The 20,416-nt window shown below is 32.9% G+C and overlaps 2 protein-coding genes across 2 annotated transcripts; one reads left to right on the top strand and one right to left on the bottom strand.

The window, feature by feature from the left end:
• The first annotated feature begins 4,512 nt into the window (after positions 1 to 4,512).
• Positions 4,513 to 7,968, top strand: ND-13B (NADH dehydrogenase (ubiquinone) subunit ND-13B). Its single transcript, XM_085946897.1, has 3 exons — positions 4,513 to 4,584; positions 4,679 to 4,840; positions 7,535 to 7,968. Exons 1-3 carry the CDS (start codon positions 4,564 to 4,566, stop codon positions 7,706 to 7,708), a joined length of 357 nt encoding a protein of 118 aa, XP_085803023.1. The 5' UTR covers positions 4,513 to 4,563; the 3' UTR covers positions 7,709 to 7,968.
• Positions 7,969 to 15,385: 7,417 nt separating this feature from the next.
• Positions 15,386 to 16,955, bottom strand: LOC147072123 (tax1-binding protein 3 homolog). The gene is made up of 3 exons (XM_085946896.1): positions 16,776 to 16,955; positions 16,549 to 16,677; positions 15,386 to 16,452 (listed from the first exon to the last, which is right to left on the bottom strand). The coding sequence occupies exons 1-3, from the start codon at positions 16,827 to 16,829 to the stop codon at positions 16,264 to 16,266; spliced, it is 372 nt and encodes a 123-aa protein (XP_085803022.1). The 5' UTR covers positions 16,830 to 16,955; the 3' UTR covers positions 15,386 to 16,263.
• Between the last annotated feature and the right edge of the window lie 3,461 nt (positions 16,956 to 20,416).

The following is a 20,416-nucleotide window of genomic DNA, read 5'->3' as shown; positions in this document are numbered from 1 at the left end:
TAAACATAAAGTCAATGGTAAATATTTTTAGTTAATTACGTAGAAAAGATGGTTCTGTGTTGTTGTCTTAAATGTGGTAGCCGTACTGATAAGCAAGAAGATGGTATTACGTTTCATAGGTAAGTTGATACATGTTCGTGATAATTTATTTGTATTTTATTATATATTTTAATATCAGTGACCTAGTGTTTCTTTAAAATAACTTAAATTATGGATATCTTTACCTAATGGTTGCATTTTGACCGCTTAAAAATACTATATAACGTAAAAAAATAGAAAATTATATTTTAATTCTGAGCGTCTAGTGCGAGCACTAGCGAAATGGTCTCGAACATTTGTAGACGAATGCGTTCGCTCGCCCACAAACCAAGCGCAAGGCACGCGGCTTCATTTAGCAATGCAACGGTATGTATCTATAGTCTAATGCCGGCGCTCCATTGGCACGCAAGTCAGACGATTTACAGTCTTCGGACTTTTTTTTCGCGTGGAGCACCCCAGGTCTGCGGACTTTTTAATCCGCAGACCAGGCTCGTTGGATTTCAAACATGTTTGATATTTTACTCGCCGAGCCGCTGAAATTCGTACGTTCACCACGCTTTACCGTCACATTATTTATATCTATGCCGACGGACGACAGCGCCATATATTAGTCTATGAGCGCCATCATTATTTTACTGTCATTCAAAGTGTTCGGACATCGAAAACAACAATGGTAGATCTACGAGTGCATTCGAAAAGTTTCTTGGAAGATTTTATTAGTTGTTTTAAAGACAACCCGTCGTTGTGGAAGACGACAAGAATCGTGATGCCAAGTCCTTGGCGTATGCGGAACTTTTGGAAATATTAATCAAGGTGGACCCGCAGGCAACGGTCAACGATGTCAAAAAGAAAATACAGACATTGAGGTCGGGTTACAGAAAGGAGAGAAATAAAGTAAGGACATCATATCGAAGCGGAGCCGGCACAGACGCAGTATATCTACCCAAACTGTGGTACTATAAAAATTTGGAGTTCTTGAACGACCAAATGGAAGGTACGTGGGAATGCTTTAAAGCTATTTATTATACACGTGCAGATTATGAAATTGTCGTAGCTCTGAAAGTGACATCGCATTAGATTAGCTACTATTAAGCAATTAAAACATACAGCTATGAATCATTTCTAGTCACAATAAAATTACTTATTCTTTGCTGAGGTAGGTAATAAATAATAATAATATATAGGTACGAGGGAATGCTTTAAAGCTATTTATTATACACGTGCAGACTATGACATTGTCGTAGCTCTGAAAGTGACATCGCATTAGATTAGCAGCTATTAAGCAATTAAAACATACAGCTATGAATCATTTCTAGTCACAATAAAATTACTTATTCTTTGCTGAGGTAGGTAAGAAATAATAATATATAGGTACGATCATGGCGGTGGAAGCGCGGCTTAAGCGTTGGCTTATTGAGTCGTGGTCGGGTCCCAGGTTCAAATCCTGGGTCTGACAAGTACACATTGAATTTCAATTTGTGTATGAGTCAGAGTATGGACCTAATATGTTGAGCAAGTGGCTGACATCCATTTCTCGTAAAAACAAAATCTGTCAATACAAACCTCCACTCCGTGGAGGTCCATATTATGATCGGACATGGTCGAAAGAAGAATAAAAGAAATGATCATGAAATCAAAAATCGCTCGAGTTAGGTTCCTTCAGAGACAATCAATAAATCGTCAATCATCAATCAAAATTAATGGTACAGTTTGGTTATGAGGAATACAGCGGAAAACACATTTTGAAAATACCTGATATACTGGATTACACCAATTATACCAATATAAATAATCATATCAATATTAACCGTATGAAGGAATGGTTACTTAGGGGAGAGATAATAAAAAACAAGTTTGAGTATTATGTTGTATTTTAACAATTTACATTTTGTTTTACAGAATCGAGCTCAATATCCAGCATGGCGGACGATTTGGAAAACATGTCTCCTGATGAGAGTTACTCCAACTCGTTAAACAACGAAGATTGTATTGAGGTAAAACATTTTAACTAAACTGTTACATTGGTTTAATTTATCTATTGCTTATCATACTTTCTTGCCATGTGACAGCCCCGGTATTATTAAAATATTTTTCAAAATCTCCTCGCGCTTTCTTAGCATTGGCAGTCGAGTTCCGATTAGTCGTTGCTTCCAAAGGCGCTAAGGTGTCCTGTAACCTCAGTCCGAGCTCTATTAAACCTGTCTCAGGATTTTCCCTATCAAGGTCATGAGAAGGAGTATAAGAATGTGTTGATTTGCGACGAAGAAAGTTGTGCAGCACACAGCAAGCTAATTCAACTGTATTGATATTTTCAATTTTCATGTTTATTGGAGCTTCTAGCAGCTAAAATGCCAAAAACATTTTCTATAATTCGCCTGGCTCTGCATGTCCGATAATTATATATTATTTTACTGTGATTTAATTGCCTTTGTGAATACGGCTTTAAGAAATCGTTACGTAATGCAAAGGCTTCATCGCCAATATAAACAAATGGCAGTGCATCAGAATTAGCAGTAGGTTTTTTTTGTGCAGGTATTTTTAATCTGCCTTCGTCTAAACGTTTGAAAAAAATAGATTTCTCAGTACGCCTCCATCAGAAATACGTCCATTTGTTCCAACATCAACATAAATAAATTCATAATTAGCATTTGCAATCGCCATCAAAACAATGCTGTGGAAATGTTTGTAATTATAAAAGTGGGAGCCGGCGCCTGCAGGTGGCACGATTGCAATGTGTTTCCCATCAACTGCGCCCAGGCAATTTGGAAATTGCCATTTACTATTAAATTCTTCTGCAATCGTCTCCATTTCTTCGTGCGTATCAGGGAACTGCAACAAAAAATAATCAATATTTTATTTACAGATAGAATATTCGCCTTCAACATCAACGTTGTCGACTACTCCAAGGTCGAATCTCAATAGAGCACCAGAACCCCATCGTTCAAACGAAAAAAATCGAATGATAGCGCCAACAAAGTGTTAGAATTAATCACCGACAAACTAAGCAAGACTGAAGATGAATTTGATGTTTTTGGCAAAATGATGGCCATGAAACTACGATCGATGTCACAGGGACAAAGATTGCTGGCCGAGAAGCTGATGCATGAAGTTGCCTTTATGGGACAAAGTGACAAAATAATGGCAGCAACTACTGTTCATACTCAACCAGTTTATCGTATATTAAGCAAAAATGTACAAAAGCCGGTATAATAAATTAATGTTTTTTGTGTGAATAAATATCTTGTAAAATATTTGTTTTTTTGTTTGTTTTTTATGCCTATAAACCTTAAGGCTTAAGCGATACAACAAATGGTAAGTATTTGAGTTATGTTGGCATACCTATATTATTATGTGGCCTCATTTAGAAATCAAATTCCATGCTTGCTTTTCGAAGAATATGACTAGTATTACAATACATTCAACAGGAATAATTAAGTAGCTTGCTTACAGCCTATATGGAGAGTCCTGGCTAGGTACACAATTCTAACGGTCTATTGAATATTTAGCATGTCAACGATGGCCTTATTTGTGACTATATATATAGGTACCTATCTCAAATGCATCTTGTCTGTCATTCTTATGCTGTTGCCGTCTATGAGTTATATAGGTAAAACAATCCACTAAACGTTCACTTTATAAGACCAACCGACGTCTACTTGTTAATTATATATTTGTAAATTTGCCCAACTTTATTAGATGACATATAATATAATACACACCTTGAAATATTCTCCTTTCAAAACGTCAATAATGACTTGGCAAGTTTCGGGAATTATCTTGCCCAGAGTTTGTCTTCCAATCGCAGTTCTATAATGCAAGTCAGTGAACGTTCCGCCGGCAGTCAAAAATCGCAGGGTTGCACATAATCTATCATGAGGAGAAATAGCTTCCCTCATAATAGTATTTTTTTTAATAAATGGGGAGACCAAATTATACAGTTCTGTGTATACATCCTCCGACATTCGCAAATAATTGCGGAAATCGCTCGGTTGCAAACGCAATTCTCATATTAAATTTGTGTGGGATAATGTCGTTCGTTTCCTTAACCATTGTTTCACCCAGTATTTGTGTACCCTTTGCTTCGTTATTAGATTATCTGCCACCCAATAACCCACAAAACGTCGGTATCATTTAACGCCATCACGATTTAACTGTCAAATTTACGTATATTATCTATGCTGTCAAAGTCGACGGTTTTACTCGTCAAATTAATAATATACCTCGTTTCGTTGAACGTCTGTTAGCCAGTAGCAGAATGTAGAAAAATCTGAAGACTTATTGTCCTCGGACTTTTGGCTCGCCAATGGAGCGCTGGCATAAGTGTCAAAGCTATAGCAGAGCGATAAAGTCGCCGATCCACTGTCGAACAATAATGATCACCATAGAGTAATAATTTATTGTCGACTACCGATGGGGTTTTTGACATGCAAATACTCAAAAGTTGGACAACCTGGCTGTCAAAAAATAAACAGTATATTAGTCTATGATATTATCCAATATTATCTAACCAAAACTAAGCGAAGAATGGCAGGAGCAATTAAAAAGGTACAGACCTTTTACATACTGTAATTGTATATTTTTTCTCAGAAAAAAATATTTATTTTCCACAATTGTATGTTTACTATTATTTCTTCCTTAGGTAACCGGTCTAACGGGCTTGGCGGTCGCTGTGAATCCTCACCATTCGCTTGGAGTTCTGTACAGTAAAATACTGAGGACACTCCAAAAAATGCCAGAATCTGCCGCGTACAGAAAATATACTGAACAAATAGTCAATGAAAGAGCAGCAGTATTAAAGACGGTATAATAATTTATTTAGTTTTTTGTGTAGCATGTCATTTTCAGTGCATTTGGTTCACATTCTATATCTATCTTATCAATGTGACATTATCATTGTTTGCAAACATGTTTACGCTCTAGATGTTTATTTAGTTATTTGACTGAGTTCTATTGACCAATGACCTACCATCACTACCCGACAGAAACTATCAACCTCCACTTTTTGACTGAACTCCAGACAACTACTGTTTAACCTTTTCCACTCGAAATTTTTTTTATAGGTACATACCACCCACTCGAGACTTTTTCCCGCACAAAGCATAATTTCAATATAAAACATTTAATTGGTGAAAAAAATGTAAAAAAAAAATTATTTTTAGTTTATTTATAATTCTTGATTGTGTGGTATTTCACAAAGCAATCTCCAATATGTAATCCTGGCTTATCACAGAATCGTAATGAAATAGCGGTATGTAGAGAACTGGCTATAAAGTGTAAATCGTCCATTATGACTGTAAATATGATACAAATGAATTGCCTTCAAATACACTTGTAATATAAGCGGCTGTCTCGTAAATTTCCTAAATTAGTTTCGGGCTCATAACAACTCATTCCCAGTGCGGTACACATTATCAAAAGATTTCTCAAAAAATAATAAATCGATACGTAATAATTTTCATTTGACTCATTAGAGTATTTCACATTATATAGGTTCCGAATCGGCATAATATACTAGTAAGTATTGTCATCAAAAACAGTATTCAAATATAAAACTGTAAACTATACGAGACGCCCCTGCGCAAGCGAGAACCAATAAAAAATATAAACACACTTCAAAATCATGCGTGACAAACACTTCACTCTAGTCTGGGAACGTTCAATAAATAAAATTTATGTGACAAAAAAACATTGCTTGCAAGCGACGACCTACGAATAAAAAAAGAGAAGATTCCGATAAAAATACTATGTTGAAATTAGGCACGCAGTATTCTTTTGCCGACTTCTTTCTCAGATAAATGTAATAACCTATTATTATTCATTCTAACTTGATTGAAATCGCATTATAAAAATTTCTGAAAATATTACAAAAAATTACTTTATAGGCGATGCCGCCGCTACGGCGGCACTCGAGTAATACGGGAAACTTCTAATGCCGCCGATATGGCGGCACTCGAGTGTTAAGGGTTAAAAATTAATAAACCTAAAAAATCTTAACACCACTGCACATGGATGTACTGAAATATGACTATATTTTAAAACATTAGAGCGAGAGGTTTAAAAGAATACTACTTTATGTAATAAAAATACTTTATGCAGTCATCAAATGTTTAAAATAAATATAATGGATAATAAGGCTTCAAAATTATATAAATAGATTATCTACAACGTTTAAGGAATGTCCAGGGTTATGCTCTGAAAATACCATAAAACTACATTTTGACCTACGCTGAGCATGTGGGCCGTTAATAGACATTGTAAGATGATTAGTTGTTATCCATTGATGGGAGGTGGAACACGTTATTCCATATAACATTCATCTATAATGACTCACAGGATAATTAATAATATGTACAAATTATTGGCTTTCAAATGACCACATGATATGACACCAAATCAATTTTTTAATCGAGTGGTATAGGCCTAATTGACAAGTATCCGATACATATTTGTATATTGTTTCAGTTGATCCAATAATTTTCTATGACAATGATTCTTTTCCTTTGATGCCTACTAATATATTACATAATAATTAAAATACTAGAGACTTTCGTACATTTCTTAAAATTTAGATTTTTGTTGACAATGCAAAAACTGTGCGCTTCCATGCAATCGTTTCTCTCTCCTCCGTTCCCTGTCACCTTCTCAAATACATAAACAAGTTTAGTCTTGCATTAGGATGCGTGCCGATGTGTTGTGCGTTTTGCCAGTTTATTTGTTTATGTAAATATTTCACCCTTATAAATTTATAAACATGAGTGAGAAACGGAGAAACTGCAGTAATACGGACAAAAAGAAATTAAGGACTCATAAACTTCATACAATCGAGACAAAGGTGGAATTAATATGGTTAATTGAATCTCACTGTCAAATGAATAGTTAATTATCAACAAGAGTTCAATGAAATACAAAATGAAAGTGAAAAAGAAGCTGATAAACTCATCGTCAAGATTTTGACATTAAAAAATATGAATGGAGCCTTCATGCATCTTTACAAATTTTTGTCAAGGAAGAATGTGATCCCAATGGAGAGCGTATATCTCAAGTACATAGAGCAATTGATAAGACAGCATGTTATAGAACTCTTTATCAATAAAACACCTGATTGCTAGCCCCGTTAACTTTATTATACCCATTGATAGATAAATATTTTGAAAGACACTTTTTAAAAAACTCTACTTTTTTACATTCAACATTCACATACATTTTCCGGAACAAATTACGTACGAAAGTCGAGGGCCCCCTGTATTGATACTTGACATTAGTAATACCGCATCCCTATGTAGGCATGAACGATTTTCATTTCAGTAGTTATTTAATTTTAGAGAATTTTAACTGTTTGTTTGTCTAATATCAATAACGATTTTAATAACACTATGGAATAAGAACAATGAATTTTATTTTTTTGATTGAACAATGAATTGAATTCCTCCAAATACCCAAGGAAAACAAAATCAAAGGTGAATTATGAAATAAATATAGTCTATCTTTCTTACAGAGCAACAATATTTTTGATATAGAAACCCAAATTGGTTGCGGACAAGTGGAAGAGCTTATGCTGCAAGCGGAGAATGAGTTGGTTTTAGCAAGGAAAATGTTGGATTGGAAGGCTTGGGAACCTTTGGTTGAACCTGCTCCCAAAGGACAATGGGATTGGCCCCCTACCAGCTAAATTAATCGCTTTCAACATATATTAGTCAAATCAGTTCACCATTGTAAGATCGTACCACCATTAATATGAAGCTTATTAATAAGATAATATGAGATTTATTTTTGTTGCAAGGGCAAAAATATCAGAAAATACTATTTTAGAACACAATAAAAAAAAACTCATCTTATAATGGTGTTCAATTTAAAAAAATCATTATTTATCAAAATGTTGAAATATTATATTCATGTATCCTATATCAATAAAAACATACAAATTTAAATTATTTTTATTTATTGTAATATTCATAAACTATAGAAACTTTACAACTCAAAACCATTGATGGAGAACGGGAGAGATATTTTTGGAAAGTCATTTTATTTGTAGTTACTGATCAACATTACTATCATTCAATGGGTACTTGATGATCTAAATTCTCAGCATGCAAGTCAGTTATGCAATACCGAGAATGGTCCATGGCAACCGCACCCCTTTTCCTGTGGCTTAGATAATTTTGACTGATATTAAATAGTTTCACTGTAGCCTGTTTCAATTTGTCATGCTTGAAATGCTACATTCTGACAGTAAGTGCCGCATTCCATGACTACAAGTATTGATTAAAAAATAATATAAAATATTGGAAATTTTACGATGCCTATTGTATTGTAAATGATAATTAAGTGCATTTGTTATAATATTCCCTCCATTCAAAACATCCATGATCAAATAAGGAAATCGGAAACCCTGAATCATTTTATCATAATATGTGACATATTATACAAAATAAATATACTAATATTTTAAAAATAATATTATCACATTTATTAAACTAAGCGGAATGGCTCTATAGAGTGACGTAACAATATGGACAGAATACAGATATTCTTGATTTACAAACTAAAACATATAATATCCTTGAAAAGGGAAAATTTGGACATTCCCATACATAAACGAAATGAAATCCAACAAACGGCTAATTGTCAAAACATGACAGCCGTAAGCGACAGAATATCTGTACCACATCATATAAACATTTGTCGAATTGAACCACAAAATAATTACAACTCATAAATTTTATTAACAATGATTTGGCACAAGCTCTTTTGCTCCTAGTTACGCCACCGGCTATAATACATTAGGTACAGATACATGAATACGTACATCTAATATAGTTTTCTGAATTTATGACTATAATATATAAGCCAGATTGATTTAGTGCTTCAAGTCTATTATTTTATATATCGTTTCTTCGCAAATACTGTTACTTGAATTTTTTCTTAAATAACAAGTAAGAATACAATGGTAAGAGATAACTAGGCTGATTGACAATAATATGTAGTAAATGATTCAAGAAAATCATTTAGTTATTTAAAATAAATATAACATATAACGTTCCTGTTATACCTACAGTAACTTTTGACAGTGTATGCAGTGACAGCCATAGCTATGTCTACATTTGTGCATTTTTTCGTTCACTGGAGTGTTGAATTAATTAAAAATTTGGAGCAAAGTGGAAGATGAAGTGAACAAATGTAGACATATTTTATGAAATGTAATAACCATACAAGACCAAAAGATGAGCCATCCATTACTAATATCACACAAATCCACAGGCCATATTAATTTTGGCAAATGACCATAATGTATTAGATTTGAACAAAACATGTTTGTCCATAAACACCACCAAAAAATATGTTTTCTTCGTAACTATGCCGATATTGGAAATAGATGACTCAAGTCATAGAACATTACTGTTTGTTAGGATCACAAGTGATTTTGAAAAAGCATTAACAATTGAATACGTGTATTAATTAAGGCACTAAGTACCAAAATAATAAAAACTGACATTTTTATTGAAAAATGTTCTACATACCAACGCCAATAACTTCAACTATGTGCCTCAAGCAAGTCAAAAAAATACAGCAAAATAATTAAACCTGTCGATTTTGTAAGTCCGTTGGCGTGTTTTATTTATAATGGTGTAAGTAGCACTGCAGTGGTCAACGGCATTCAATATAAAATAGCTGACGATGGTGTGTTGACACTTGCGAGTTCTTAATACCTAAAATTATAGAAGCTGCCGTGATTGCTTCACACTGTATAACTATATTTTTCAAAAGGTCTGCTTCATGAAATTTTACCGCAATGACTCGGTATTTTGTAACTACAGGCAATACTACTTTTTGGTACTTATAGCCTTATTTAATACACATATTCAATTCTTAACAATAAAATACCTTACTGATTACTCAATAAGCATGCATACAGAAGAAAATATACATTATGTGTTGCACCAATCATGTATGGTTCTTTTTAGTATATTATTGAACTTTATGATTTTTAAATGACACATTGATTGTAATTGTACTTAGTCAAAATATAATTCATATTGTAAAATGATTGCTTCTTGCATTAGTAAATACTTACATGTTTTTTTTATGCATGTTATACTATATTAACACCAGAGCCAAAAGCTACACTAAACATTATGAAATAATTAGGCCTACATTTGATGATCTGACGACAAGTAGTCAGCTGAGCTTATTATAGGTTAAATATTATGGGGCAATTATCCAACACATAATATATTTAATACACTACGTAAGATTTTTTTTTAAATTCCTGTATCTCTGCAATAATACTTGTCAGACACCGATTTAATATAAATATTTTAAATGACTTCACGTATTAGTCACCCCTTAGGCTTAGAATCTATAAATATAATATGATTCATATTATTACATGCAGCATATTCTAGTCAGATAGAAAATCATATCCATTTGAATTGATCGGTATGTAGGCTACAAGAATGATTTTTTAGTACCTTTAAAAAAAGAGAATTTATTTTAGTAAGTACACCATAATGCTAAAAATGTTATGATAATATTAATCATTTGTAAATTTATTTTAAATGAATCTGTTTTTCAATTATGTTTTACGATTTTTTGTTTTTAGTACATTATTCATGTTTTTGTTTACTTTAGCTGTCTCTCAAATCAGAACATAGAAAAAATGTCTCTTTCTATGCCTTGAATAATATGATTGCATTGTGAATTCATCACCTTTTCACTCTTCTCAAGTTACCAATAGTTTAATTAATCACTTGTGTTATGCCTTTCAACGCTTAATATATTATATTATATATTTCACAAATGTGTCGCTAAGTTTCAAAACCTGCTATAACACTATCTCATTTTTTTGAGAAAATCAATAAAAACTTCTCAGTTGATGGATAATGGGATTATTGATGTTTCTCTTTTTTTGCCAAATAATGGATCATTATTGGAAATATTTTGCATATCTATTTATATTGTATTCTAGTCCACTGATTAAATAAAAGACTTAAATGTTTGGTTATAGGTTTTTGAAATACGTATTGAAGATTATATTGTTAAGGAATATTTTGACAACTTGATGTCGGAATGTTCTATTGGTGGCACGTGGTAGGATGAATTAGGATTATTTTTATTTAAACTTGTTGCTACAAAAATGTTGTTTTCTCAACACCAAAATATACGCATATCTGAAATGAAACAGTTAATTAGATAAAATTTGCATAGTACGTATTTAGTAACTTTTTATATTAATTTATCTGCTGGGTATCATTATTTAACGTACACAAAATACTCAATATATTAGAACGACATTTTTAAATGATTTCGTGACAATTTATTCTTTGTAAAAAAATATATTAGTGAAAAGAAGTTTTAACCACTCATAATTAAATTACACGCCACTGGAAATTCAGGTAGTGACCCATGCATTTTCAACACATTTATGTCAAATTTAACTTACTGTTTTTGGCGCATTTGGTTGACTTTCCAAGATTTTGGTTGGCTCAACATCTTCGTTGCTTTATTAATTGGACATTTAACCATATTCACAAGTTCGTCAGACACTTTAAGATTACAAATAGTTAAATTATCAAATCAACAAAATAACATTCTTCTCGCAAGTCACAACATAAATGTACTGGCTGGCGGCCATGTTGTTTTAGTCTGATTCTCGCTCTTTATTGGTGAGTTGTGTTAAAGCGGTTTTTGAATATCACACATAGTGTTATATCAGGAATTGATAGACGCATTGATTTTGCTTCATAAATGACAGTCAATCATAGCAGATTTTAAAAGAGGCGTTAAAGTTTTCATGTAGAGATTTTAATTTCGAATCCATTAATATATATATCTTAATTATTTCAAAATGGTGTTATAGCGGGTTTTGAAATTTAGTGACACAAATAGAGTCTTGTGACTAAACTTCGGTGGGTGGACGGTGTAAATAAGCAACCTAGAGCGGCCAGTACAGACACCTGGAGGTCACTTACGTTGGATGGTAAAAAAAAACAAAGTTTTAGGAGGAGGTTAGGATGCCTGTCCTGGATTGTCAAGAAATCTATTATGATGATGATGGATATTGACAACAGATGCAAAAGAAATTAATTAGCATTAACTATAAATTTCATTATCATACAACCAAGATTTGCTAATGTTGACAAACATGAATTCGTGTGATTTTTTTATACATAACATTTTACAATACTCGGAACATTCCTGTATCTATAAGTCAAATTTTCAGTTTCTTGCATAACACGAATAGATGAAATAAATGCGTCATAAATCTACATTAAACGTAACTACAAGTCAATATAATATACACAGCATTTTGTGAGGATATGGAATTATCAGCTGTCTTACTGCATTAAACAAAATCTCCACATACCTAACATTGGGTACCTACTACTACAAATTAAATATTTATTCACATATTTGATTAAGTAGTTTTAGATGTCATCGCTGTCGGAATACACCATTGATGTGAATTATAAAACTAAAATACAATATCTTGTAATTTTGTATTCCTGCATGTATTTTCCAACCATCTATGTATGGTTCATAAGAATTTGCATTAAGTGATAAGTGATAACATATCAAACTAAAAATAGCTAAGTCATAATCTTAATATAACACGTTATATTTGGCCATTTTAAGTTGTGTGTAGTAAAGAAACCAACAGCACAAAATTAACATTCTCAACCCAAAACGTTATGTTCTTTTGATAAACTAGAGACTATTGATTAGGAAGATGCGCTACTGACCAAAAAGATAACATGATATTAAGACAAAAACATTAATATAGATGACAATATTTTTATATTCGAGAAAAAATATTGAAAATTTATCCGCGGTTATGATTATGACAATAGCATTAGGTACCATTATAGTGATGTGCAAATATTAATTAATTTTTTTCAAGTACATATACACAGATAATCTTTATTAGTAGTACAATAAAAAACAAAGCAATGCGGAAAGTTGTCATTGTCTTTTGACCAATATTAAAAGTCAACTAGCTCTGCCTGGAATTTATTAAAAATGCTATAATAATAATATAATAAATATAACTTATCAACAAAGGAAACCTAAAAACTTGATTGCCTATAGACAAACCTGTCACTTTATGGTATATAAACGAGTTATATAAATTTTATAGATGTATACAGGAGTCCTCGTTATCCGAGGGTAACTCGGACTGAAAAAATACCTCTCAAAGCGAATCCGCTTAAAACGGGGACCAAAATTACTTAGTACATAAATGAGTTTGATTGGGGCACGTTTAGAAAAAAAATATATGTGAACAAGACAGAAATAGCGTAGGAGTGTAGGATTGAAAGTGGCAGTTGACGACTGTGAGGTGTTGCGCTTATGTTTTTAATGTGTTTTTATAGTTTTTTTGCATTTCCCTTCAAATTCGTAACTACGGGGACTCGGATAACGAATACTCGGATAATGAGGACCCCCTGTATACTAAGAAAATCACAATGTTTACTCATTTAGTGGAGTATATAGACCTCCACAAAATGATGGTTATATTAACAGACTATCGTTCACCTATAAGGAATGGTTGCTAGCCACTTTGCCAATCCACTGAATCACATTTAAAAAAAACACATTTTGCTAGCTGGTGGTTAGCACACAATCTACTGCCTTAGAGATGGCCTAAACTAGACCAGACTTGTCTTACACATCGATTGCTCGATGGGGTTTAGTCGATCGTATCAAAGGCTCATAAGAATTGATTAATGAAAATGTAAAAAGCAGTGACGTCCCGTGGGGGCGGCACACCCGAGGAGCGATGATTAAGATTATAGAATTTACACATAACATTAAATATCATCAAATCATTTTGATTAAACAATAAATTCAGCTTACTGGTTGAGTATCTCTAATTTTTAAATAATGATCTGTTGGAAACATGTCCTAAATGGAATAATATAAATAATGCAGGTGATATTTTGAAATGAATCAATAACAAAGTCTTTTTGTTAATATATAGATAAAATGACTAAGTTAGGGTCAGCTTAGGAAGTGATTTATTACTTAGGTCCTTTCACGGGGTTCTATTATGTGTACAAAAAACACTGACCATTTCGACAATAATTCAGAATAAGATATTATGTTACCTGATTAATAAATAGTTTTTACCAATTCTATGGGAAGTATATTTTTTCATTGCATTATAAAATTTGTGATTTTAAAACAAGTAGAAAAAACGAAAATCAGCAGCAATATATAAAAAATAGGTCACACAGCAACATCCAGCAATTCTGTTATTTGGTATGTCATTTAAAGTTGAAAACCGGTTGTCTTATGAATGGCGCTTTGCCTAGGGAAGTCACTGGTAAAAAGCGTATACATTTAGTTGTAATATAATATTATTTCATTGAGATTTTCAAAGGGAAGCATTAAACGTTTCATATTTTTATTTCCTTAACTAGCTTATGTGAAAGTTATCTCTAAATGAACCATGAGAATGCCCGTGTGACCTTATCGTAACACTAGATTCCTATTGCATCACTCTCGGCCTGCTGCAGGAGTGAGAAAAAGAGAAGATGTGAATCCTCACACTTCAAACTGAGGTATAGTTTCCTCTTACCGTCGAGCAGTAGGCTCTTCAAACATGTAATTTAATTTGTCAATGAGTGACCAAAAGAACACCAATTCATGACAAATGGGAAATTGAGCATTTCTTTGTTATGGTGTTGTTTAATTTTTAAGTGTCCTCGGCCAAATATAATAAATGCTTGTTCAAGTTGAAGATTAATGGTGGGAGAATGTTATAGATTACTGCCAGTTTTGATAGCGGATAGTAGACCGCAGCCTACTTCAAGTTGAACATGTCTGATCTAAGTCACCCGGGGTGTCCATAGTACCTATGTATTATTTTTACCAATGTGACAGGTTTCATAAGACATTATTCTATAATAAGTATATCAAAACATCTCTAATGTTAACATAATTTTCCATTGTAATTTTTTCAAAGGATTCAAAGTTTACTTCATGATAATTCATGATTATTACTTATTTATATTATTGTGTTTCATATTAAAGAATTCAAAATAAAAACAACAAAATATTACATTGTTATAAAAATAATATAAAAGTAGTTTAAGAATGGTAATTAATTAAAAATATAGGACATAAGCTACCATAATGCTACAAAAATATAGTAGATATTATAATATAATAAAATTACATAATTATTTCATATTACAATAGTCATTGTCACTGTCTGTGATTGACATTGACATGATACACCTCTGGTTTATTAGTATTTATTTAATCTTGTTCGACTATAAAGAGTCAAAATTTTGGCTATTTTGACACCCGCGGTTGAATGGGGGTTCATTAAAAAATAAATTTTTCAAAAATTATCAATTTCAAATAGAATGTTCTCACAGAATATTTTATTCTCAGAAAATAATGAGTAACATCACATTTTTTACAACCCTCCTGATCCCTTCATCATAAATCATCATATCAGTTCCCCCTTTTCTCCCTATTATAGCGTGATGTCATATATGGACAACCTCTAAGAGTAATAAAATAATGAGAGCAAAGACCTCTGGCAGGTGAAAACTTCCATTTATATGTAAACTGATTAGCCTTAAAGACGGAACTCACGCATTTAAGTGAGAAAATATAATAAAATGTTCCATAACTAAAGCAAAAATATTGATATAGATGCAAAAACTCAAAAAATAATTCTATCAACAAAGTTTTATTAAAAATAGTTTAAAAATTGATGTGTAATATTTATTGTTATTAAGTACTTTCTATCTTTTCCATACGATTGTTAATAGAAGTGGTAAAATTTTGTAAAGAAATCCAGCCCTACCGAATACATATTACAATAACGATGTGATTATGATTTACAATAATTTGTGAGATAAATAACTTATATGTGAAAACCTTATAGCTAATATATTCTTTAAAATAATACATACAAATTTGGCCACTGTTGACTTAATAGAAACACTACTGATTGATAACATTTCATTTCATTTCATTTGCCATCATAACATTTGCTCCCCTAAAATGTGGGTTCTAAAAAAAACAATATCACTATCCGTGCTTGATGTACTTAACAATAATAAATAGGTACGGTTTGTAGGTGAAAAACTTTAATAAGAGCATAAGAGTAGTCAAAGCGACTATCTCTGTCTTGAAATATTGCTAGCTATGGACAGTGGCAGTTTGCCATTCAAAACACTTATCTGGCGGGACAGTGACATGAATACTCTATGTTGAGGTAACTCCTTTCCGAGCAACTAAGAGATTTAGAATGGGGTGTTTCTTTATGTAGTTGACAGCCTTTTTGTGTGTTACCATTGTAAAATCATATCCATTGCATTGGAGAATTTTGTCGTGCATTCTAAGACCAGATTTTGCTGCTGGACTGCCATCGTGCACTTCAGTAACATATATGCCCTGAAGACAAAAAAGGGGTCGACAATCATAACGAATTTATGGGCTACATCTTACCAAAAATACCCATTTGTACCTATATAGCATTTCGTAACTTACATTGTCAGTGTATCCCTGGGGGCTTTTACGAAAATCCTGGTCTATGCCACCCCCAATTTTGAAGCCACATTTCATAACTTCCCGGCCATCTAAGTCGATTCCTGTTTCTTTGTGCAATGTGATGGGTATCTGGAAATGCATTGACCATATTAATAATTCAGTTTCATCGACATACCAACAAAGTCATTCTGGGAGTGTTATTATAAAAAAAATGAACAAGCACTCACACTTAGGCACTCCATGGCTGTGCCCGCCTGGTGCTGAAATGCCATTTTCGCCATTTTAAACTAAAGTGTATTGGATTCTGTCTATATGAAAAGAATAGATATTATAGAATATTTCCAAACGCCTTATCTGACAGGCGCCAACAAACACTCATGCACTCTCAAACCAATCCTATTTTTGACAAGTTTAGTGTTACCAACTGAATGAATTACAAAAAAAATATAAATGTTATCATGTCATGACAAAACAAGAGTAATGCCCCTGCTCCGTTGCCACGCAAGTCAGGTGATATTATAAAAAGCAATATCGGATCCTAATTATGACGGTTTTTTTATTTGCCCAGAGGGTTCAGAAGCTGAAAATTAATCTGAAAAAATCAAGGAGATTGGACTCCTCTCTTTCCCTCAATCAATCTCTTTCGATCAATCTCTATGGAAAAAATCAATTAACAACCCAATTTATTCTAAATATATTTACAAAAGTTCAACATTTACAGACAATACAATTATTGTCCACACTGATACGCCGTGAAGAATATTTGCAAACAATTATTCGTCAAAATCAATTAAGTTCGTTTGTGCGAACGTCAATATAGCTTGAAATGTTTAACAAGTAGGTACGTTAATAGGTAAGTGATTTTGTGAATACAAAGTAAGAAAAGTACCTACCTATTATTGAAAATAATATGTTTTTGGGGAAGGCATTGTCAACGTCAATCTGGCCTGATTATTAATATTCTGTGATCGGACTAAATAGGGCTTCTCTAGGCCTTTCTGCTAGGGGCAGGGGGTCCTGGCACCCCCCAAAAACATTTAAATTGAAAGCCAATAGCTTAGACAAATAAAAACACGGCAAAAAATGATTTCAAATTCACCAGCACCCTCTTTAGAAAATTTTCTTAGATTTTAATTTCTAACACAAAAATTTCGAAACACTAAATAACTAAACACTAAATAGAAAAATAAAAATGGTTATTTTATCCAATATCGAAGGGTTGAATACTACTTTTGGCTACCACAAGAGGGGGTCGCGACCAATGGTTCATAGTATGATAATGATCGATAATATGATATGACGTCCGACAAATCAATAGGGGATTATTTAAAAATATAAATAAATCCACGAAATACCATTTGGGAAGGAACACTACTGTAGAACATCACATTTCCCTTAACCATGGTGATAGGTAAGGGGGCCCACCAAACATCCTGGCCTTAGGGCCCGATTCATGATGTGGGGCCATGCCCACCACAGTCGGTGGTGGTGTAAATTGTGGCATAAATATTTTAGCTCTTGACCAGTGGTTCTTAACCGTTGCACCGATGGCTTGTTGCAAGTGCACCGCTAAAATAATGATAAAAGCAGAAAAATCCGCGAAATAGTAAAAACCGAAAAAGTCCTTCGTGAAATTATGAAAGTTGATGAAAGATCTAATGTGATTTCGATGTTGCCGAATCGATCGCACGCATTTTCCGTTAGCCTCACAGGTTTTCGTTTCATAAATGAAAACAAAATAGTGAATCAATATCTATGCTGCAAAGAACTCACCAAGCGTACGACATGACAAGATGTTTTTGATTCTATTTCTTCATATTTAGAACAATCTAAAATATCATGGAGGAATTTGTATGGATGGTGCTCCGTCAATGGTAGGCTTATTTAAAGGATTTTTAACCCTCGCAAGGACAAGAAACCCTAATATTATATCTACGCACTGTTTTTTTTACACAGGGAATCTATAGTTTCGAAAACATTACCGCAGCACTAAAACCTGTACTAGACCAAGTTGTAAATAGGGTAAATTTCATTAAATCCAGACCTTAAAAAACAGGCATTTTTAAAAAAAATTAGCATTTCTGTGGAAGCTTAGTACTTACGAATGTTTGCTTATTCACACTGAAGTGAGATGGCTATCTAGGGGTAAAATTGTATGCCAATTCATAGAACTTAAGAATGAATTGTTAATCTTTTTCCAAAATTAAGGATGGATAACAAAGTATGGATGATTATGTAAAACGTCTTCAGAATGATGGTAATTGGTGTGCTAAAATGGCATATTTAGCAGATACTTTTAATTAAACATTAACACAAGCATACAAGGAAAAGACGATTGATTTTGGTGCACCGCTTTTTTTTCTTATGATCAAAAGTGCACCGTGATTTCGAATAGGTTAAGAACCACTGCTCTAGACCATGCGGGTAGCACAGCCGATATTATTTGAGTAATGGTTTAGCATGCTAGGCGCACATGTACAGCATGGTTGCTGCTAGTCACTTGCAATCCGCCAGTCGCTGATGACACGCTCAACGGTTACCGCCACTATGCCTCCAATTTAATAAAAATATTTTTCAATCCTTGCCGACGAAACCTGTGACATTTCGATAACGCAACAATTTTCTTTGTGTATTTAATTATATACATAATATACGATGAAAATAACATCAAAATTTGTGAACAGTTCATTCAATTTGTTACTGTAACAAGCACTACAGGAGAAAGCTTATTTTGGAATTGGAAAGTTTCCATAATTATGGAATTAGCTATGGGACACCTAAACTTTAAACTCCCAAAATAAGATTACCTAAGCAATTCTGTACGCGCGAAGGAGACAGATCTATTCTGTCATTTCCTCTTTATATGACTGCATTTGTATTTTTCCGTCGCTAGTTGGCTCTACTTACAAAATATAATTCTTAGTTGAAGTCACCTCAAAATCGCAAAAACACGTCGTGTTTGTTCTATTACAGTGATCTTTCAATGGCATTTTTTTACAAGAAGTGCGAGGGACTACGAAATATCTATATGCATTGAGATTTACTTATCAGCTCGAAAAATAACCTAATGGTAAGTAGGTCCAATTACTAGAACGGATTTTAATACTTTTTAGTAATTGGACAGCCTGTCCAATTACTGTGTTTGCTTAAATGTGGACTTTAATGGTTCGTGCTTATTTATTATTAGCTTATTTACCAAATATCAGTTGATTAGCTCTTTGCGTTCAGTTATTGGCCGGGTGTCCAATTACTATAACACTGTACTGACCCATTACTAAAACAATTTTTTTTATTGTGTTCAGATTCTACAACATGGTTTTTGTCATTAAATGTGTTTTATTTTTGTAAGTGTGAAAATGTAATTATGTATTTAGGTATAGCCTTCAAGATTTATTTTAGGCTAAGACTTTAGGTATCTAAATTAATCTGTAATTTGATTTAAATGCTGTGTCCCATAACTGTACCACTGGCGTCCCATTACTATGTCAAAGGTGTCCCATTACTATGTTTTCTCAATTTTTTTCCGAAGAATATAAATTTCTAATAAATGCTTTTGGTTATATTATTTTAACATGCATTTTCTTAAAATTCATTCAATTTCGCATCTTTACATAATCAGATATGTTCCCTAGAGGCTAATATTCTTTTAAAAAAGTAATTTCCCTAAATGTCCCATTACTATAGCATTCACCCTACCTACCTATATTACCTAGTCTTATGCCGTACAGACAGTGTTGCCATCTTTTTCTATGCTGATTATAGTACAATGGCAAAAAAAATATAGTATTTCTGAAAAAGATATAGTACAGGAACATTTTTCGTCTAGAATCCTTTAAAATTATAGCATTTTGGTATATTTGCCGTAAAA

Source organism: Rhyacophila brunnea, unplaced genomic scaffold (genome assembly GCF_057557595.1).
Source record: "Rhyacophila brunnea isolate RB1 unplaced genomic scaffold, BYU_Rbru_1.0 scaffold_2, whole genome shotgun sequence".
In the NCBI taxonomy this organism is placed as follows: domain Eukaryota; kingdom Metazoa; phylum Arthropoda; class Insecta; order Trichoptera; family Rhyacophilidae; genus Rhyacophila; species Rhyacophila brunnea.
Note: the sequence above shows the minus strand (reverse complement) of the source record. Positions and strands in the feature narration are given on the sequence as shown.